Source organism: Chiloscyllium plagiosum, chromosome 25, assembly GCF_004010195.1.
Source record: "Chiloscyllium plagiosum isolate BGI_BamShark_2017 chromosome 25, ASM401019v2, whole genome shotgun sequence".
Taxonomy (NCBI): Eukaryota; Metazoa; Chordata; class Chondrichthyes; order Orectolobiformes; family Hemiscylliidae; genus Chiloscyllium; species Chiloscyllium plagiosum.
Window position 1 is genome coordinate 43,242,253 of NC_057734.1, and position 23,127 is coordinate 43,265,379.

The 23,127-nt window shown below is 42.8% G+C and overlaps 2 protein-coding genes across 6 annotated transcripts in view; both read left to right on the top strand.

The window, feature by feature from the left end:
- Positions 1–5,269, top strand: part of mzt2b (mitotic spindle organizing protein 2B) — a 31,304-nt gene extending 26,035 nt beyond the window's left edge. For all 5 annotated transcript variants that reach the window (XM_043716011.1, XM_043716014.1, XM_043716012.1 and 2 more), the window contains one exon: positions 3,733–5,269. In XM_043716011.1, the coding sequence (XP_043571946.1) occupies positions 3,733–3,914 (182 nt within the window). In that variant the 3' untranslated portion in view covers positions 3,915–5,269. The remainder of the gene's footprint in view (positions 1–3,732) is intronic.
- A 7,033-nt stretch (positions 5,270–12,302) lies between these two features.
- The window catches only part of LOC122562424, a 61,794-nt gene continuing 50,969 nt past the window's right edge, over positions 12,303–23,127 (top strand). The window contains exon 1 of the mRNA XM_043715281.1: positions 12,303–12,652. Coding sequence (XP_043571216.1) covers positions 12,303–12,652 — 350 coding nt within the window. The remainder of the gene's footprint in view (positions 12,653–23,127) is intronic.

The following is a 23,127-nucleotide window of genomic DNA, read 5'->3' on the forward strand; positions in this document are numbered from 1 at the left end:
TTAAACAACAACTACTTACAACTCTAAGCTTCCTTTCTTTTAAAGATTTGTTATCTACCTCCCGCTCTATAATAATGTACTAATAGTGAAGCCCCTATTAAATTTACAGCAGCTTAATTTTCAAAACCAGACAGCAGCTGTCTCTGGTGTCGATCTTCCTGCATTTGTAGATCTTTCTGCAAACACCAGTCTTCTGCAAAGATTTTTCATATGGAAAAGGTACCTTTGACAGAGTATGGTGAATAGAAGTCTTTCAAATGGCAGATGGTGCTCTTTCGGCTAACTGTCCAAAATGCCTGCTTTTCTTTTTACACCAAACATCGGATCGTCTCATTGGTCAATGTTACCAAAACATTAAAATTCAAATTCATTCGGATTTTAGTATTTTGGGAAATAATTTAAACTGGTTAAATTTGAACTGCCATGAAAGCAACTGAGGTATATAGGTTACAGCCAAATGTTACATCTTTCAATTCTCCAGCACACTCTGACTGCAAGTCAGTTACATGATAAGTACTTGCCAGCTTTTATTCTCTCTTAAAGGTACAGTACATGCCTTCAACTTTATAACAAGGTCATTGATGAAGCGGCTGAAAATGGTTGGCTCTAAGCCACTAACCTGAGGAACCCCTGCAGGGGTGTCCTGGAGCTAAGATGACTGACCTCCAACAGCCACAACCATTTCCATTGTGCTGGGTATGACTCCAGTCTGCAGAGAATTTCCCCTAAGTCCCATTAACTCCAGTTTTTCTAGGACTCCTTGATAATACACTCTTAAAAGCAATCTTGAGAATTGTCGCTCTCACCTTATGTCTAGAATTCATCTCTTTGATCTATGTTTGAACGAAGGCTGTAATGATGTCAGGAGCTGAGAAGCCCTGATGGAACATAAACTGAATGTCAGCAAGTTGGTTATCAGTAAACAAGTATTACTTTAGCAATGTTGATGATACTTTCCATCGCATTAATAACAATCTAGTCTGATGGGACAGTTATCGGCCAGGTTGGATTTGCCAAGTTTTTAGTGTACAGAACCTGGTTGTCAGTTTTCCACTTTGTTGGGCAGATGTCAGTATTGTAGCTGCACTGGAAAGGCTTGGCTCAGGGGCACAGCAAGTTTGGAACATATGTTAGAGCTTCCAGACGTTTCCTGATATCATTCAAAATGAATTGATTGAGGACTTCATCTCTAAGTTTGGGGATCTCTCGAAGTGTTTAGATGTCCCTGTTTTAAGATGATGAGCAATAATGTTTGCATTAATATTTTATCTTGAACCCAAGCATTGTGAGGTATTTCAGAAGAAATGAATCCCAATTTTTTTCTATCTGAATGATGTCCAAATGCTTAATTAAGAAGACTGCATGAGAACTGTGTTTTAGAACTGTTGTGCTCATATGGAAGGTAAACACTGAGATTTACTGGTCAGGTGGAATGGTCTGGTTTTGTATGTGTTTCTGTGTTTGGCAGGTTTCGCTAAGACAGAGAGAGGTGCTTGTAAAGTTCCTTCAGGCACGTTGTTACACTTCTCATGGAATAAGCACATTTAAAGAAACTTTATCTGATCATAAAGTCCAATACTTTTTTGGTGCAAAAGGCCTTTGTGTTAACCCGTATTATTGCTGCAGCAAACAGTGATAAATTGGATAGTTGTATGTTGATTATCACTTTGACTTGGTAAGCGCCTAGATTTTTGGTGAGACCTAAATGGAAAACTTGAATTAAAAATTCTAATCAAAGACTGTTCGGTTAATTATTACCACCATTACAACATTTTAAAAAACATTTGGACAGGTACATTGTTATGAAGGATTTAGAGGGATATGAGCCAAAAACAGGCAAATGGAATTAATTCAGTTTAGGAAACCTGGTCAGCATGGACAAACCGGGCCAAAGAGCCTGTTTCCGTGCTGTATATCTTTGACTCTAGACCTAGATTGTGTAATTTTGTACGGAATGAGTTTTACTGTTCAACCTGAAAACAATAATGTAGCCACAACTTTGTGAGGCTGATAATGAATAAGCATTCTTGTTGAATTACAGATCTGTGTAGGCAACAGCCCAGGTGATTTACACAGTCTGTTCCTAAACCTAGTCTGTCCCATTAACACTCAAGTAATCATTATTGAGTGAAGTTCTAATATGATTCCACTGGTGCCTGTTGTTGGAATAGATGCGCTTGTTACGTGTCGATTTATGAATTCCTATAATCTGACTTCCTATTTTGGCTGCTGGCACTGTGGCAGACCTGCTTGCTTTGTGCTGTAGTTTAGTGCTGTGGGCAATGGCAGGGGAAGCAGAAGTAGGCTGCCAGTAGTTGGCTTCCACATTTCCTTTTTTTATTTGCTATGCTAAAAGCTGCTTTTCTAATTCACTTTATTTCCAGTTCTCTGAACGCTTTGGACAATTGCTGGTGTTCCTGTGAGACCAAGAGGAAAGATGTCCATTATAAATAGTCTTTGTGGACAGGTGGGAATGAAATTAGGACCTCAAAAGAACAGGTGTACAAAAATCATAGTCACACTCAGGAATTAAGTACATTTAAACAACACAATGATGTCAAAAGTCTTTTCAGCAGTAAAATTTTCAATGTTGACTGACCATTGTTGATTGTGTAAATAGTTTCTAAGCTAGTCATTAAATTTCCCCACAGAGCATTGACTGTTTTGTGCAGAAGATTCATTCTATCTGTGAATCTTCTGCCTCCACTCTCCTTGTGTAAGACAAGTACTAGCACAAGTTTTAGTCCTGCTTCTATTTGAGCCATGTGTGCTTTCAAATTAATGAACAGTTTTCACTATACAGCTTCCAAATGAAAGAATGTGTTCTACACATGTAATTTCTCAAGTTCTTAAATTAACCTTTTATTGGTTTACAGACTTAATTTACTTAATGCCCATTTTTGGTGAGAACAATTTCAGTTTATACCAGGAAACAAGTAATTTTCTGCATTCGGAAGGGATGATTTACATCAGGATTTAAGGTTTTTGCTTTTGCAAATTCATTAGTAGTTTTGGGAAAGATGATCTGTTTGCCTAATCTCATCTCAGACAACTTTATCTCAGGCAGCAAAAGAAAAGCCAGGCTCTACGCAGAGGGCAGGCTTACTCCACTATCCCTTACATGCTAATCTCCTAATCTTAACAGTGTAGCTATAGCAACCAGCAAACTCCTGTGTCCACCACTGTAGGAAGTGAGGTCTGCAGGATATCCTATCTTGAAGTTGCCTTACAATGTAGCACTGGTTATTTGCACAACTTTACAATTATGTCATTTAGATCATGCAGAGGTTAAAAGATACACCACACTACTAATTCAAAGTTACTTTAAGTTTAACTAAATCATCATGCATCATCTTAAAACTCACATGACACCATCATTATTACGCTAGGAGGCCAGGATTTCACCTGTGTCAGTAAAACCCCTTTTTAAAATTGAATATGTTGCTTTCCTTTTGGCATCATTTCTGTTGGATTGAATCAAAACCACCGGTGGGTTGTTGTCCTCTCAACAAATAAACAGCATATTTACAGAGCAGCCAGAGCTCCATTTTCTTATCAAACAGGGTATGTTAGTGTACTCTGACCCATCTTTTCTTAGAGGAGCACCAGCAAAAAGGGACATATCACCTCTAGTTGCTTGTGATGATTTATTTTCTAGAATGTCCTGGATTATGAAACTGACTGCTGTTTTCTTCCCCCACCCTCCCTTACCTCCTCTCTACTTTACCTCAGTGAGAAATAAATCCAACACTGCCATCAGTGGAGCACAGACACAGATGGAGCGAAGCACCAGCCGTGAAGGATCCAGCCAGCGGGTGCCACGGCAGCCTAGTGCAACCAGAGTCCCCAAAGGCAGTGGTGCTGGGAAAACCACAGGAAGTGGCAGCAGCTCACAAACGACATCCAGTCAGTAGTCTAAAGAGTGTTTACCATTTGATATAAAGATGACAGCATTGTTGGGCAGGCCATGTTTAAAATGGGGTCCAGATCTGATTTTTGATTTGTTTCCCTCATCTGTTGACTATTTGGTAGCAAGTGAAGTCAACTGCCACTGGACTGGTGAGATCCCTTTGGATTTTTTATTTTGGTGCAAGTTTGCAGGAATAAACTTGGTTCTGTGACTGTCATCTTTCTCACTATATGTGAGATCTGGTAATTCAGGATTTTTCTTTCATATTTTATATTTTGCTACAAAAACACATCAGTTAAGAGGTGCTGTTTGAACTGAAAAATGCTGGCCAATATTGAGGTAAGTAAATTCCTATGCAAGTACACCAGATGAAACTAGACAGATAGGTGGAGAACATATTTTCTGCTTCACCCCGGACATTAGTACTTCTTCCCCTTAAGTGTGAAAATTACATTAAGGCAAGTATTGTGGACTATTTCATAGTAGTAGGAGTGGCCCATTCAGTTCTTAAAGCCTGCACTGCCACTTACTTAAATGGAGGCTGCTTTGTATGAATATCTACTTACCTTCAATTTTAAATGGAAAACAATAGGCAGTGAGCACCAAAATCATTATAGAATCCCTACAAGCCATTCAGCCAATTGAGTCCACACTGAACCTCTTAAGATCATGCCTCTCAGACCCACCCTCCAACACTATACCTGTAATCCTGTGTTTCCCATGTCTAATCCAGTTAGCCTGCACATCCTTGGACGTTATGGGCAATTTAGTATTGCCAATCCACCTAAGCTGCACATCATTGGACTGTGGGAGGAAACCTGAGCACCTGGGGAAAATCCATGTGCCCATTGAGATATTGTGCAGACTTCACACAGACAGTTGCCTGAGGGTGGAATTGAACTTGTTTCCAGTTCTCTGAAAGATTTGGACAATTGCTGGTGTTCCTGGTCCTTTGTGCTGTGAAGCAGCAGTGCTAACCACTGAGCCACAGTGCTGCCCCATGTGCAATTAGTTGCCAAGCTCTTAGGGCTGAACAGTGAATGACTAAAGCTGAATCTTAATTTCCTATATCCTCCTATAAAACATCACTCTGTTAGCATGCAAATTCACAAGTTTCACCATAAGCATACATTGTGTTTAAATTGATAACCGCAACCTTGCTGCACATCCACTGCTACCAATCAAAGGTTGATCATGACACCCACAGATTAGCAGATCTCTAGCTACTTACAGTAATCAGTTACCTGTTGGTGTATAGTTGAAACAGTGCTTATGATGTACAACATATTTTGTGTGCATATATCTTCCAAAGGCGATACATGCTCCAAATAAACTACTTGTATTCTTGTATTTTGGAAATGAATGGGTCTTATCAACTCATTTTAATAACTTCACAATTCCTTAAATTCCTTAAATTTACATAGTATCAAATTTAGACTCACTTTTTATTTTCTCCATGTAGCTTTCTATATGCTATAATTGTAACAAGCTTTTTGTGTTGATTTGATCTGTCGGTGAAGTGGGCAGTATGAAATAATCAATAAGATCTCAACATTAATACAAAGCCAAAATATGAAATAGAGACAGAAAATGCTGGATCCTAACATTGGTTTGTACTGCCAGAGCAAATTTGTTTTTGCGATGATCTTTCACATTCCTGTATGCTCCTGTCGGAATTCTTCCGCTCTATGCAGTCTTACTTGAAACCTACATGAAGTATCGAGTTTTTGCATTTTCCATTTGGACTTCCTTTCTTCTCCATTAAGCCTGTAGTGCCGTTAAGTGTTCAAGCCAGCTCTTCTTTTCTGGAGGTGATAGATTGATATGGTTCCCTAATAGGAGAAAGTGAGGACTGCAGATGCTGGAGATCAGAGCTGAAAATGTGTTGCTGGAAAAGCGCAACAGGTCAGGCAGCATCCGAGGAGCAGGAGCATTCCCGAAGGAGGGCTCATGCCCAAAGCGTCAATTCTCCTGCTCCTTGGATGCTGCCTGACCTGCTGTGCTTTTCCAGCAACACATTTTCAGCATGGTTCCTAATAATTGTCTATTGAGTGCATGACAGATTTACTTCAGTATGCATGTTAATAGTATATTCAAGGCCTTGTTAAGTTACTTATGAAATTCCTTTTAAATAATGTAAAATATGATTGAATTATATTTTACCTCGATACTTATCCTATCTTTGAAGAAGCTTATTCCTCTATCATTCACTTCTGTGTGAACTAACCACCTCCCGTATGTCACCTTCGTGACCTTCCTTTATTTGTGAGCTTCAACACTACACCACAGCGCAAACAAAAATTGAGCACACTCTGCTTAAGTTTTTATAGACAAGAAATTGCAAGTATTTGTGATCTGCACTTTCACCCCACCAAGCTCTTATGTCCAGCATCGAAGAGAAAATTCTACTCATGGTTGATGGTTCCCTTCACTGTGGAGACATCATAGTTAAACTATGTTCAGTCTTCAGCCCAGGTACATAAAACACCTTGTTAGAAGCGATTTTGTTTTTTTAATTAGACCTGAAAGGCTTTGAGAATGCTTGTTTGTTTTTTTTTTAATTTCAAGGGGCTTCTATAAATGATAATTACAATTGAACCATTTTTCTGGATCGGTACTGGAACATGCATTTGATTTTTTTTTCTTTTCCCTCATCAGGAATGGTGTAGATTCTTAACTATTTACCTGGCTGAAATCTATTAGCCCCACCATTGACCTGATGTCTGATTGTATATAGTGTTTGAAATTTGAAATGTAAAATATAAAAAGATGTATGATTTACAAAGGGAAATATAATTTAAGGGGAACTTGGCATTCAAGCAGGCTATGCCTCACAGAACAGAAATGATTTCATTTGATTGAAATTAGAAAAGACTAATGGAATTTTGAGCATATTGAAAACTAATGATGACTACATTTGTTAAATAAACTGATGGAATTAGATTTCTTTCATACATTCCACTGCAATGATTAGCATTCAACATGAAGCTTGGCTCGCTGAATTTGTTGTACCTCCTGGAATTTTACATTATTTATTCTTTGATATCGGAGACTGAAGCAACTTGTATTGATGTGACTGAGGAACTTACTATGCTAAATGGGGGGGTTTGGTCTGAATTCAAAATCATTGGAACACTTTTTAACAGCTATCAGAGGAGGCTGATCTACATCCTATTTATTTTGTTGCAGCTACTAGCCTAGTTAAATATAAGATCCAGGAGCAGGAGAAGGTAATTCATCCTCTTCAATCTGCTCCATCATTTAGTACAGCCATGGCTGACCTCACCTCTACTTTCCTGCTCATTATTCTCCTTAACCCTCCAAACCCATTACCAAATAAAATCTATCTATCTCTCGATAGATAGCCCAGCATCCACCACATTCTGATGTAATGAATTCCACAGATTTTGAGAAGTAAATACCATAACTCAAGAAATGTAAAAACAAGCTGTATCAACACAGAATATTTTGTAGGTTAATATCTTGTTTCTGTCTTGTTTTATGATTTGGTCTATTAGGAGTCAAGTGAGTCGCAAGGAATCTAGCTAGTCTTAATATGTTCATGCTTTTGCAATGAAAAGCATTAGTCCTTGCTTGCTACTTAACATTAGTCTATGGATAAATACTTAAGAAAACTTGCTTTCTAGATATAAATGTTAAATATAGCTTTGTTAATCACTTAATAGTTCTATAACATTTGCTTTGCTATCAGACCTGTTTTTAGTGGCACACATCCTTTGAGCTCAGGTTTTGGACAGCATTCCAGGACTTAGCATCTTTGAGGTTTTCAGTATAAATGGATATTATTCAACCATCGTATCTGTACAGGTCTTTCAATACAGGTAGCTCTCCTATAATGCAGTAGTTGCGTTCCTACGTGAGACAGTGTTATAGAAAATTGCGCAATATAAATAATGGGGCCTATGAGAAAAACTGGGTTATGGACGAACCACCAAAAATATCAGTAAAAATAGTAGTTAGACTGTGCTATCGTTTGTGTTAGGCTAAGTAAATCTTTAAATCATATTTTAACGAAATGAGTAAATTTAACAATAAAACTAAAATCGCTGATTACAGCACTGTACTTTTCACGAAGCTCTTCAGCAGAAATCATGTGTTGATGGACCATGTGATGCCACTGTTCTCCTCAAGATTTTCCCCCAGTTTGTAATAAAGTTTCTTCTAAATGTAGACTACAATTCCCAGTGTCAAACTAACTTCCAAGGTATTTCTGTTCTAGCTGAATACATTGAATTTGCATTTTGCAGACAGAGGATCCTGAGGCTAGGTTTTGCTGTTCAGCTAGTGCTGGGGATGGAAATCACATACAGTGAAGGGGAGTTTGCTTTATTTAAAAAAAGTCTGCAATTCACAATCTCACTACAACCAAATCTCGTTTAATAAATTCAGAGGAACCTCGATTGTCCGAATATCAATTATCTGAATTTCGGATTATCCGAAGAAGATCTCAACATCCTGAGAGAAACATTACATTCCAACACTATTTACGTCTTTTGTTTACAATGATTAAATTGCAATGACAGTCATTCTAAATCGAAGAGACTACATTGAAAAAGCGAACGCACTACTTACAGATACCAACACTTACCAACTAGAGAACCGAATCACAGCCCTAATAAAAAAAGCTTTAGAAATCTGGAGAATAAAATAAAACTAGCTCCCAAAAAATGAAACAGATGGATCCAACACCCCATGCTTCTACGGATTACTCAAAATTCATAAACCAGGAGCCCCCCTCAGACCCATAGTCTCGCTACCTGGTTCACCACCTACAGATTGGCCAAGAAGCTACACAAAACACTAAAACACTTCGTAGAAGACTCCCATCACTCCATCCAAGAATTCCAGAAGACCAAAGACATTAAGATAGAAGAGGATGAAATAATGGTCTCCTTTGTTATAACAGACCTGTTTACATCAATTGACATTAACCTGGCCAAGGAAACGCTGACTACACTATTAGAAGACCCAAAGACACGTACATCAAACACCACTTCTTCAGCAAGGACAGTATCGTCAAGCTAGTGGACCACACTCTTCAGCTTCAACAACAAAACCTACAGACAAACCAACGGAATACCCATGGAATCTCCGATATCAGGGTTCTTAGCAGAGGTAGTAATGCAGAAACTCGAACAAACAGCTCTGCCAACCATCCAACCCAAACTTTGGGTCTGCTACTTGCATGACATCTTTGTCATCACTAAATGAAACAAATTAGAAGAAACCTTAGAAGGCCATCAATAATACCCTTGCTGGTATAAAATTCACTAAAGAGGAGGAAAACAACAACAAACTGCCATTCCTAGATGTCACAGTAGAGCAAACAGCCAATGGGGAACTTCAAACCAGCGTTTGCAGGAAAACATCACATACGGACCAAATACTGAACTACAGAAGCAATCATCACAATATCCACAAACGAAGCTGCATCAGAACATTATTTCAACAAGCCAACACACACTACAGCACAAACGAATTATGCAGAGCAGAGGAAAATTACCTATACCGTGTATTTAAAAAGAATGGGTACCCAATGAACACAGTCCGCCAATTTCTCAGCAACAAAGAAGCAGACAAAATGCGTCCAGAAACCCTAGCCACTCTCCCCGACGTCAAAGACATCTCTGAAATGACTGCCAGACTACTCAGACCCCTTGGCATCATGGCACCCCACAAACCCACTAACAACTAAAACAGCAGTTAATGAACTTGAAAGATCCTACACAGACGACAAGTAAAACTAAGGTCATTTACAAAATACCATGCAAGAACTGTAACAAACACTACATTGGACAAACAGGCATAAAACTAGCCACCAGGATACATGAACACCAACGAGCCACAAAACGACATGACCCTCTCTCGCTAGTATCCTTACATACAGATAAGGAAGGATACCACTTTGACTAGGACAACATATCAATCCCAGGACAAGCCGAACAGAGACATGCATGAGAATTCATAGAAGCATGGCATTCCAACTGGAACTCTATCAACAAACACATCGAGTTACAACTTATCTACCACCCCCTGAGAAAAAGAACAAGAAATGACATCACCACAGGAAATGACATCGACCCAAAGAAAGGGGTGGATGGGTGGGGCTCACTCGCAGTGTGCTGATGACTAATCTGATTGAGGAGCAGACTTAGTAAGTGTTTGCTGTGTCAATCCCATTGAACTGATTAGGGTGTGGGGGAGGCTGCAGGTCCCTTACACACAAGCGCGTGTCTGCTCAGAAATAAACCCTGAGACACAGAGAGGGAGCAAGGCAGGCAGAGTAAGAAAAAAAAGAAACTTCAGAAAACTCTGGAACCCAGAGGAGAGGCATTGAATCAATTAACCAAATAATCAATTATCCAACCGAAATAGTGCCCACCCATCTCGTCCGGATAATCGAGGTTCTTCTGTATTCATGCATTATAGGAGAACTACCTGTATTGCATCCAAAAATTTATTCGACATTCTTCCATCCTTTCTTTCCTTCAAATATTTATCTGTTTGCTTTAAATGATCTTTATCTAAATTTCCCTTTCTGACAATATGTTCCATGCTTCCAACATTTTTAAAACAAAATCATATCACAGTTAATGACAATTGCCACCGTGGAAATTTTAGAATCATAGATCCTGACAATGCAGAAAGAGGTAATTCAGCCCATTCAGTCTGCACTCTCCCTCCAAATGGCGTCACATCCAAACCCACCCCCAACCCATCCTTGTAACCCTGCGTTGGGGTTTTACTATGCCCAAACCACCTAACTGGACACTAGGGGGCAATTTAGCATAGTCAATCCACCTTTGGACTGTGGGAAGAAACTGGAGCACAGAGCAGAAATCCACACAGACATGGGGAAAATATGCAAACTCCACACAGTTGCTCAAGGCTGGAATCAAACCTGGTTTCTGGTACCTTGAGGTAGCAGTGCTGATCATTGTCCCACCATACCACCAATTAAATTAATTTCATTGGCTCTGAAACCAGAGAAAGGACAAAAATCTTTAAGCCCTTCATAATTTTAAAATATCCTATTAGATCACCACTATGCATGAAAATAACTCTTGTTTCTCAGTTCTCTCCTTCAAACCAAATAGTTATATGAATAATTATAGTTTATCATCCCCATTACACTCTGTTTGAGCTTTGAGGTTTTAATGTCCTTTCGATAATAGGGCCACTAAAATGCTGCACTGTCATGTAATTATTATCTTGGTCAAATCTTCTATTACTATTAATTTTGGACCAATTGAAATGCTTCAATGCTATTTGATTGCTTATGTAGACAAGCAGGAGGCTAGAAGAACACAGCAAGGTGGAGAAGTCAATGTTTCGGGTGTAACCCTTCTTCAAGACTGGGGGTGGGGGTAGAGGGAGCTGCAGACGAAGGGGCAGCTGGTGAGGTAGATAGGAATAGGTGAACACAGAAACACGATACAACCTGATTGGTCGATGGGAGGAATAGATTTGGTTGGTAGCCGGAAGGAAGAGTCAATCAGAGGAATGGAATGGCTTGCTGTGTTCTTCCAGCCTCCTGCTTGTCTTCCTTGAATTCCGGCATCTGTAGTTTTTTTGTCTCCAACCAAATTTGATTGTTTATAGCTTTATTTAAATGCACAAATTCTATAAATTACATTATTTTCCAGAATTTTTCTCATCACATTTCATGTTTAATGATATGGCCAAAGCTAAAATGTATTGCCCCTTCCCAGTCACCCATGAGAAGTTCATGGTGAGACCCTCTTGAATCACTAGTGATGAAGGTGTCTGTGAAGAAATGACAACTATATATGAAAAGGCTAGGCCTCTTGTGGTGTAGTGGCAACATCTGTACACTTGAGCCAGGAGGCCAAGGTTCACTTGCCCCAAGGTGTCCACAGTGTGGTGCTGGAAAAGCACAGCAGGTAAGGCAGCATCCTAGGAGGAAGGGAATCGACGATTCGGGCATAAGCACTTCATTGTATTCCTGATGAAGGGCTTATGCCCAGAACGTCGACTCTCCTGCTCCTCGTATGCTGCCTGACCAGCTGTGCTTTTCCAGTGCCACACTCTCCTCTCTGATCTACAGCAACTGCAGTCCTCACTTTCTCCTGCCCCAGGGATGTGTTCCACCACATTCAAACAGTATCTACATGTCAAAGGAAGGAATGCCATGCAACTTGCAGGGGAGTGTTCCTATTGCACCTGCTTTTACTTGTACTATTGGTTGATAGAGATGGTGGCGATGGCTCAGGAACATGTGAATTGCGTCCTTTCCAGAAATAAAACATGGGAGGCTCTTGGGACGCTTTCCTGCATGAATTACGCTGCGTGGATGCAGACTGATGCTGGAGGCTGAGAGAACCAGGTGCTGCGCGCCCGTGCGCGCTCCATGTCAATAGGTCGCGCGGTCCCGGCTGCTCGGAGCGCGCACGTTCCCCTGGGTTACGCGGCCGTGCGCGCCTCCTGTCACCGCAGTGCTCTTCGTACCGGGACCGGACGCCAACAGCCGGCGATACCGTTAAAATGCCGTGAGCGACTGGCGGATCCTCCAGGACTGGTCACCGGCTCCACAACCACCAGCCGGCAGCACGGTAACGGCAGCGAGCAGCAGCGTCCGGCCGATGAGCAGACCCTCGCCCCACGCCCGGCCCGGCCCACTGAGTCCAGGGGCTGCTCGGAGCCCCGCCCCTGGGACAGCGGCACCGCCGGCCGCCGCTGGGGGGCAGCAAATCATGACAGGTCAGTGAGCAAGACTGACCAGGGCTTGGGATCAGAGGGCAACAGGTCAGGGGTCAAGACTGACCAGGGCTTGGGAATCAAAGGCTAACAGGTCAGGGGTCAAGACTGACCAGGGCTTGGGAATCAAAGGGTAACAGGTCAGGGGTCAAGACCGACCAGGGCTTGGGGATCAGAGGGCAACAGGTCAGGGGTCAAGACTGACCAGGGTTTGGGAATCAAAGGCTAACAGGTCAGGGGTCAAGATTGACCAGGGCTTGGGAATCAAAGGGTAACAGGTCAGGGGTCAAGACCGACCAGGGCTTGGGGATCAGAGGGCAACAGGTCAGGGGTCAAGACTGACCAGGGCTTGGGAATCAAAGGGTAACAGGTCAGGGGTCAAGACTGACCAGGGCTTGAGGAACAGAGGGCAATAGGTCAGGGGTCAAGACCAACCAGGGCTTGGGAATCAAAGGGTAACAGGTCAGGGGTCAAGACCGACCAGAACTTGGGGTCATAGCTCAATAGGTTGGGGGGGAGATTGACCAGGGCTTGGGGTCACATTGCAATAGGTTGGGGGAAAGATTGACCATGGCTTGGGATCATTGAGGACAATAAGTCAGGCGACAAGATTGACCAGGACATAAGGATCACTGAGGGCAAAAGGTCAGGTAGCATCACTGATCAGTGGAGGTCACTGAGGGAAATAGAGCTGGGGGCAAAACTTGCTAGGATTTGAGGGTCACTGAGAGTAAAGGTCAGTGGAGGGTGAAAGACTGACCAGGTTTTGGGGGTCAATGGAGGCAAGACCAACCAGCTTTTGATGGTCACTGAGAGCAGCAACTCTGGAGATTACAATGACCAGATCTTAAGGTATAGGAGCAGAACTGAAGATAAGGGACCAACATTGACCAGTGTTTGGATCCGTAAGGTCAAGAAACTAGAGCAGATCAGCAGACAGTAGACCAGAATGACAGTGATTTGGGAATTACAGAGCAGATACCCATGTCAGAGGAGTCAAGACATTGTGAACAGTTGGCATAGTGTAGACAAAGAGGCAATGCAGTCTGCAGCACATTTTTCAACCATCACGTAGTGGTTAGTGAGGATCATTTCCGAGTCAGTGGGCATGAGATCCACTCCTGGAATTTAAGCACAAAATCTTTGCTGAAATACCAGTGAAATCCTCCACAACTAAGCAATTCTGTTCATCGAACCCACTATGTCATTCAATAAAACCATGGCTGATCTGACAGTACCCTGGACTCCCTTTCCTGCCTGTCTCCTTCATAACTCTCGAAGAGTTTAGTGCTGGAGAAGACAGCTGGTCAGGTAGCAACCGAGGAGAGGAGAGTCAATGTTTCGAGCATAATCTCTTCATCATGTATATGGGGCGGACCCAAAGGGGCTGAAAGATAAATGGGAGGGGGGTGGAACTAGGGGAAAGGTAGCTGGGAATGCGATTGGTAGATGAAGGTGTGGGGTGATGGTGATAGGTCAGAGTGGAGGATGGAGCAGATAGGTGGGAAGGAAGATGGACAGATAGTACAGTTCAAGAGGGTAGTGCTGAGTTGGAAGGTTGGATCTGGAATAAGGTGGGTGGAGGGGAAATGAGGAAACTGGTGAAATCCACATTAATCCAGTGTGGTTGGAAGGTCCCAAGGAGGAAGCTGAGGTGTTCTTCTTCCAGGTGTCGGGTGGCTAGAGTTTAGTGGTAGAGGAGGCCCAACACTTGCATGTCCTTATCGGAGTGGGAGGGGTGTTAAAGTGTTCGGGCAGATGGGGGGGGGGGTAGGGTTGTTTAGTGCATGTGCCCAGAGATGTTCTCTGAAACGTTCCGCAAGTTGGCATCCTGTCTCCCCAATGTAGAAGAGAGCACACTGAGAGCAACAGACAAAGTAGATGACGTGTGTGGAAGTACAGATGCAGAAGGATCCTTTGGGGCCTTGGATGAAGGTGAGGGGGGAGCTGTGGGCGCAGGTTTTGCACCTCTGGCGGTGGCAGGGGAAGGTGCTGGGAGTGGAAGGTGGGTTGGTCAGGGGCGTGGACCTGACGAGAAAGTCATGGAGGGAATGGTCTCTTCACAATGCAGGTAGGAGTATGGAGGGAAATATATCCATGGGATAATGGGTCTGTTTGTAGGTGGTGGAAATGGCAGAGGATGATGCATTGTATCTGGAGGTTAGTGGAATGGAAGGTGAGGACTGAGGGCAATTCTGTCCTTGTTGCGATTGGAGAGTGGGATTCAACTCGCGGATACCTCCTCCCTCTGCCCCCTCAATCACGACCTCACCTTCCATCACCAAACCATCATCTCCCAGACCATCCACAACCTCATCACCTCAGGGATCTCCTACCCACAGCCTTCAACCTCATGGTCCGGGAACCCCAAACCGCCCGGTTCTACCTCCTATCCAAAATTCACAAACCTGACTGCCCCGGTCGACCCATCATCCCAGCATACTCCTGCCCCACCAAACTTATCTCTGCATACTTTGACACTGTCCTGTCTCCCTTGGTCCAGGAACTCTCCACATACATTTGGGACACCACCCACATCCTCCACCTCCTCCATGACTTTCATTTCCCTGGTCCCCAGTGCCTCATCTTCACTATGGACATCCATCCCCCATGATGAAGGCCTCCAAGTCCTCCGTTTCTTCCTCTCCTGCCGACCCCAACCAGTACCCTTCCACTGTCACACTCAACCAATTAGCTGAAGTAGTCCTCAACAATTTTTCTTTCGAATCCTCCCAGTACCTCCAGACCAAAGGGGTAGCCGTGGGCACCCACATGGGTCTCAGCAATACCTGCCTCTTCGTCGGATATGTGGAACAGTCCATCTTCCGCAGCAACACTGGCACTTTTTCCCCACTTTTTCCTCCGCTACATTGATGTATCAGTGCCACCTCATGCTCCCATGAGGAGGTAGAACAGTTCATCAACTTCAGGAACACCTTCCACCCTGACCTCAAGTTCACCTGGACCATCCTGGACAACACCCTCACCTTCCTGGACCTCTCCATCTCCATTTCCGGTGATCGACTTAACACTGAGATCGACTACAAACCCACTGACTCCCACAGTTATCTGGACTACACCTCCTCCCATCTGCATCCTGTAAAAATGCTATTCCTTATTCCTAATTCCTCCGCCATCCCAGAAGGCCTCCTTCTTCAAAGACTGCAATTTGCCCTCCCACGTGGTTGACAATGCCTTCCAGTACATCTCCTGCACTTTCCACACTTCCACCCTTGGATCCTACCCCTCCAACCACAACACGGATAGAACCCACCCACCCCGGTCCTCACCTTCTACCCCACCAACCTCTGGATACATCACATCATCCTCTGCCATTTCTGCCACCTACAAACAGACGCCACCATCAGGGATATATTTCCCTCCCCACACCTACCTGCGTTGCAGAGAGACCATGCCCTCTGTGATTCCCTTGTTTGGTCGATGCCCCCGAGGTGCAAAACCTGTGACCACATATCCCCCCTCACCTTCATGCAAGGCCCCAGAGGATCCTTCAGCATATGAGAGAGATTTACCTGTACTTCCACACACATTATCTTCTGTGTCTGTTGCTCTCGATGTGGTCACCTCTACATTGGGGAGACAGGATGCCAACTTGCAGTACGTTTTAGAGAACATTACTGGGACACACGCACAAAACAACCCTACCGCCGAACCTCCTTCCCTCTCCGCCAAGGACATGCAAGTGCTGGGCCTCCTCTGCCGCCAAACTCTAGCCACAAACGCCTGGGGGAAGAAAGCCTCAGCTTCCTCCTTGGGACCCTCCAACTGCACGGAATCAATGTGTATTTCACCAGTTCCCTCATTTCCCCATCTCCCCACTTTATCCCAGATCCAACCTTGCAACTGGGAACCACCCTTTTGAACTGTCATACCTGTTCATCTTCCTTCCCACCTCTCCGCTCCACCCTCCTCTCCGACCTATCACCATCACCCCCACCCCAGTCTACCTGTCACCTTCCCAGCTGCCTGTCCCCAAAATCACCCCCCTTCCATTTATCTCTCAGTCTCCTTGGGCCCCCACCCCACATGCTTGATGAAGAGCTTATACTCGAAACAGCAACTCTCCTGCTCCTTGGATGCTGCCCGACCGGATGTACTTTTCCAGCACCACACTCTTTGACTTTGATCTCCAGCATCTGCAGTCCTCATTTCCTCCTTCATAACTCTGTAGACCAAATATCCGTCTAGGTCAGCACTGAAGTCTGGGTGATTGCATGTAATTCATTGCTCCCTGTGGAAGAGAATTCCAAAGACTAATGACTCTGAGAAAAACAAACATTCTTCTCGTCATCTTAACTTGACAGCTTCCTTATTTTAAAGCCGTTCTGTAATTCTAGATTACGCCACAAGAGAAAACATCCTCTTAGCATTTATCCTGTCAGCAAGATCACTTCTCGTACTTTGAAACTCCACTGATTGTAGGCTCAATCTTTCTTTGTGAAACAATCCCTTCAGCCCAGTAATCAGCTACAGAACCTTCTCTGACTTATTTCCATTGCAAATACATCTTTCCTTAAGGCAACTAAAACTATGCACGGTACTCTAGGTTTGACCTTGCAATGTTCCGTGTGCATGTGGCAAGACTTCCCTAATTTTATATTCCATCCTTCTTACAATAAATGTCAATGTACCATCTGTCTTCTTAATTACTTGTTGCACTACACATTGCCTTTATGTAATTCTTGTGTGAGTATACCCGGATCCCATGTACCACAGCATTCGGCCTTTAAATAAATATTTTGCTTTTCTATTCTACTTTAGACAGCCATATTATATGCCATCTTTTTGCCTGCTCATTTAACCTATCGAAATCCATTTGTACCTACTCCTCAGTTTGTTTTCCTACCTAGCTTTATATCGTTTGCAAATTTGGCTGCAATACAGACAGTTATTCAAGTTGTTAATATAGAATATACTGTAAATAGTTGAGACTCCACCAGTGATCCCCGTGGCACTGGGCAAATACACCACATCCACTTGTTACATTCTCAAAAGAATTGTTACACCTCAGTGCAGACCTGAGGAATCAGAAAACCAGAACAGTCCTGAGGCAAGCGGTGTTTTTCAGCTGAAGACTCACCTGCCCTCAGTTAGATGTAGCAGGTCCCAGGCATAGAGAGAAGGGACATCTTCCCAGTGCCCTTGCTGATACTTATTCCTAACCACTATCGCTATCTTGTTATTTTCACACTGCTGTGTGTGGGACATTCCTTGTGTAAAATGTTTTCTATCTACATTACACTTCAAAAGCACTTGTTTACTTATAAAGCATTTTGGATGTCCTGAGGTGTAGAAAGGCATTGTATAGATGCAAGACTTTCTTTTTGAGGTACAATATATTGAATTAAATGGGAATATTAAGATCCCTGATGTTCAGTGCTGTGTAATTCTGTAAAGGAGGTAAACAATCAGGATTAGACAGCCCTGCGTATGGTGCCAGTAAATAAAGTTCTACTTGTTTTAAGACTGTAACAATCTCATTTGAAATCAAATATTAAGAGAGGGAATGGGAACCTGGATGTGAGGGTCTGGATCAAATACAAAGATTTACTGAAGATTACAAAACAAGCAAAGGTTTACCAAAGACCCTGTCTGAAAGATTCATACAGGTGTCAGTGTGATTACTCTAGATGTGATTTTAGTTCCTCATTTTGGATTGTCTGTTCTTGTGTTTTGTATATGGTAAGGGGGTTTTGAAACAGGGCTGTGCAGCTTCAGTGGCAGACTGGACGTAGGTGGCTACAGTGTCTCTGGTTTAGCAACGTGCATTAATTTTGGATGCAAAATATCCTCTACCTGTTTGCTTATTTAAAAACCATTCACTGGTTTGTGTTCTTTATTTCCAAAATGTGGAGGTGCCTGTGTTGGACCAAGTCAGAAATCACACGACACCAGGTTATAGTCCAACAGGTTTATTTAAAATCACAAGCTTTCATCCTGCTGCTCCTTCATCACTCCAAAAACTTGTGATTTCAAATAAACCTATTGGACTATAACCTGGTATTGTGTGACTTCTGACTTTATTTTCAAAGTTTGAATTTCAGCTTTTAACAACCTGCAGATTTCTAACCAAACACTCCTGGTTGGAAAGTTTTGCAAGCTAAATTTTGCTACTCAAGTAACTGTGCTTTCCCTGAGTTGTTCTATCTGTCTTTTTTGGGGAGATATTTTGTTGCTTCTGATCCCAGTCCTCTGAACTGTTTGAACAATTTTTAATCTCTGGGTTTTCTGAACTAAAATCCACCCTTGATCATCCTGAATCAAAAACAAGCGAATGACCTTCAAAGTTTTTCCCGCCTGTTGTAAACTTTTCACAGTCAAAACAATCTTCCATTAACACTTCAGGGGCTCCCTGCTCTCTAACACATACTGGATTAAGTCACTGTCTCGGAGAACTGTCTGACCTAGTGATGTTTTTTTTAAAAGGCTTTCACAAAAGCCTCATTCCTGAAGAAGGGCTTGTGCCCGAAACGTCGATTCTCCTGTTCCCTGGATGCTGCCTGACCTGCTGCGCTTTTCCAGCAACATATTTTCAGCTTTCACAAAAGTAGCCCACCCATCTGCAGCACGGTGGCTCAGTGGTTAATACTGCTGCCTCACAGCGCCAGGGACCCAGGTTCGATTCCATCCTCGAGCGACTGTCTGTGTGGGGTTTGCGTTCTCCCCGTGTCTGCGTGGATTCTGCGGAGTACTCCAGTTTCCTTTCACAGTCCAAAGGTGTGCAGATTAGGTAAAATGACCATGCTAAATTACCCATAGTGTTCACAGATATGTAGGTTCGATGCATTAACCATGGGAAATGCAGGGATTGGACAGGGAATAGATCTGGGTGGGATACTCTTCGGAAGGTTGGTGTGGACTTGTTGGGCCGAATGGCCTGTTTCCAAACTGGGGGGACTCTATTAAAAAAATCTGAATCCAAACAAAATGTTACATTGGTAGATTTTCATGATTAAACATGGAAGCAGTATCCAGTGGAGCATAGAGTCTGACATGGATTGACTGGTTTGCATGGTATATTTCTGTGATGTATGTACTTGCTAATCCTCTGTTATTAGATAACAGCATAGAATTTACAGCGTAGAAATAGACCGTTCAGTCCAACTGTGTGGTATTTGACTTCCATGCCTCCTCCCAACTTACTTCATCTTAACCAGTCAGCATATACTGTTCCTTTCTCCCTCACATACGTATCTAGCTTCTCCTTAAATTTATCTACTTTAGTTGATTTAGTGCTTCCATGATTCTGTTAGCCTGAAGCGGTTATTCGGATTTGTGGAACTGATGACATTTACTGCATGTCCTTTGCAGCCAGTGTTTCCATAATACTGATGGTTCGGAGGAGAAAGAGGTGAAAAACACAAATGAGAATGGTCGTCCTGGAGGAAATTTTGATTAGGTCTACAAAAAGAAAGTAACAGAGGAGAAGCATCAGCAGGGTTTTGGCAAAGGGCCTGGCTGATTTCAGGGAGTAGAAAATAAGGAATACACAAAGGATCAGAAAGCATGATAACCCCTTGATTGGAGACAAAGAAGTCTCTGCCCTCCTTTCCCCGTGTCCCCTTATACCGTTGCTCATCATCTCCCTGCTCCTCTGCTTCTTTTGCCACTCCTCACCCTTCTCCTGCTTCCCTCCTTCCTAGCTCCCACACCCTACGCCCCTGCCCTCTCTACTGCTGGCCAGGTTTCTTCATGGGATGGGGAAATGAGCATTCCACCTTCTGCAGGCAATGCACTCTGGGTTTCAATTGAAAGGGATTATGACCCGCTGATTCAAATCAAACAGATACTAAATTCACAGCCTCCCAGAGAGGGGGCACTAGGTGGCTAGTGTGAAGAGTGGAAATGCGGCATTTGGACAAACAGGGTATCTCTGTTCTGAGATTAGGGTTAAGGCACACATACTCTGAAATCAAGTTCTCCAATTATTATTAAGTTCTGTGACATGAAATAGAAATTCCTGTTACATATGTTAATTTAAGCAATTATTATTTTAAAATAATACCTAAAGAAATTTTATAAAAATACATTTGTTAATAATGAAAATATTTCTGTAGCGGGTGACATTCTTCATCTCTATGTAAACTGTAGAGAGCTGTATGCTGACCTTACTCCAAAAAGCAGCCATGACAACCTTGACATTAATGAGCACAGAAATAATTCGAGAAAGTGTATTTGGTTTGTTAACCTTCATTGGTGACTCATTTCCCCCATGTTATGCTGTGGCAAGTAATATTCACTCACAGTGAAAGTGAAAAGCTGTCTCTTTCACTAGTCTCTGTTGGTGTTCCTTCCTCTCCACATTGGAGGGTTGATGCCTTGGAGACAGGATGGTAGGAAGCAAACTGTGACATTACAGTGGGAACTCAGGAAAACAAATGCATTCACTGCAAAGTAACTGCGATAACCAGATGCTAAAGCCTGATGGAACTAGGTTTCTGCTGTTGGTGTTTTGTTTAGTGCTCTGCTTTTAAATGTTGCTGGCTCAGACACATTAAGAGTGCATCCAGTAAGAGTGGATTAAATTATTACTCAATTGTACTTAAAAGCTTTGAAATCGGAAGTGGTGGCTTGGCTTTCTTGAAAGCAAGTGTCAATCTGGCCTAGTTGGTGGTGCTGTCAGCTCTGAGTCAGAAGGGTCGAGACTCGCTCCACTGCTTGTCCACAGAATCTAAGTTGACAGGCCTAGTGCCATGCTGAGAGTAAGTGACATTATCTTGATGTATCCTCCTGCGGACTTAGATTTCCTACCCTGTCTATCTTGTAAGCATGAAAGATTATGTGGTTCATGCAAGGAAGCAGATCCCAGTAAAGGCCACTGAAGTTGCCTTACAGTTATGTCCTAGTTGGTAGTCCTGTTGTCTCTAACTCAGAGGATTATGGACTTGAGACTCAGTTCAGAGACTTGAGCAAATCTGTCCTCACACATATGCAGCATTAGGGAAGTGCTGAAAACTCAGAGACACCATCTTTGGATTGAGATGTTAAACCAGCATCCTGTCTACCAATACAAGTGGATGAAAACAATCCTGTAGGGTAATTCAAGGTCATACAGTCAACTGGAGTCATGCCAAACACAAAGAAATGTAGTTGTTGGAGGCCACTTATTTCAATCTTGGGACAACACTGTAGGAGGTCCTCAGTATAGTTGTTTTTAATCAATCCGTTCAGACTTGTAATGACACATCTGTTGTGCAGGTGGGGGTTGAACCAAGACCTTCTAGCCCAAAGATTAGGACACTACCACTGTGGCAGAAGAGCCCTACTGCACAAGAGCCATACGTGAGTTCCTCAGAATATATATTTTTTAATCGACCCATTCAGTGATGCTATTACTTACCTCTGAAACAGATGGGACTTGAACCCAGGCCTCCTGACTCAAAGATAGGGACATTATCATTGCACCACAAGAGCTGCTCATGAGTTCCTCAAGATCTTGTCTTAGGTCCAATCATCTTCAAATGACTTTCTCCGCATCTAAAGGTCAGAGGTGGTGATGCCCACTAATGATTGCCCAGTATTCAGTTCCATTCATAACTGCTCAGTTACTGAAGTAGCTTCTGTTGCATGCAGCATGATGTGGACAACACTCAAGCTTGAGGTGATAAGAAACAAGTAACATTTGTGCCATACGTGCCAGTCAATGATGATTCCCAGCAAAAGGGAATTTAATCATCTTCACTTCACGTTCAATAATATGATCCCTCACCACTGATACCCAGGGTCACCATTGGCCAGACTTTTAGTAGATTAGCTACAAGAGTAGGTCCGCAATTGTGTTTTCCATAGTGATTATTTCACCGAAATCTGTTTAGCATTTACAAGGCACAAGGCGGGATTGCAAGGTCATTAGGCCAACTGAAGTCATAGCACGGTTAGTTTCAAAATAAGACTCTACATTTGGTAAATCGGTTGTACAGAACCTAAGTATTGCTGAAAAATATTGGACATTTAGTTGAGGCTTTTTCTCTTTCACTCATTGAGACAATTCTCAAGAATACCAAAATAAAAGGAGAACCAGAACCAAGAGACAATGCTGGAGAAATTCAGCAGGTCTGACAACATCTGTAGTGATTCTGGATCAGTGGTGCTGGAAGCGCGCAGCAATTCAGGCAGCATCCGACGAGCAGCAAAATCGACGTTTTGGGCAAAAGCTGCTCGTCGGATGCTGCCTGAACTGCTGTGCTCTTCCAGCACCACTGATCCAGAATCTGGTTTCCAGCATCTGCAGTCATTGTTTTTAACATCTGTAGTGAGACAAAACAAATTCAATGCTTTGAGTCATTATGACCCTCCTAAAGAAAAAGAAAAACAATGATATTTATACTGTATGGGAGGACAATGCAGATTGGTTAACAAATGAAATCAGTGTTGCTATGGAGAATGCGCCAGTTAATATGACTGACAATTACAGGGTTAATGGTAGGGTTCTTAGTCAGGTGGAGGAATCTATGTTC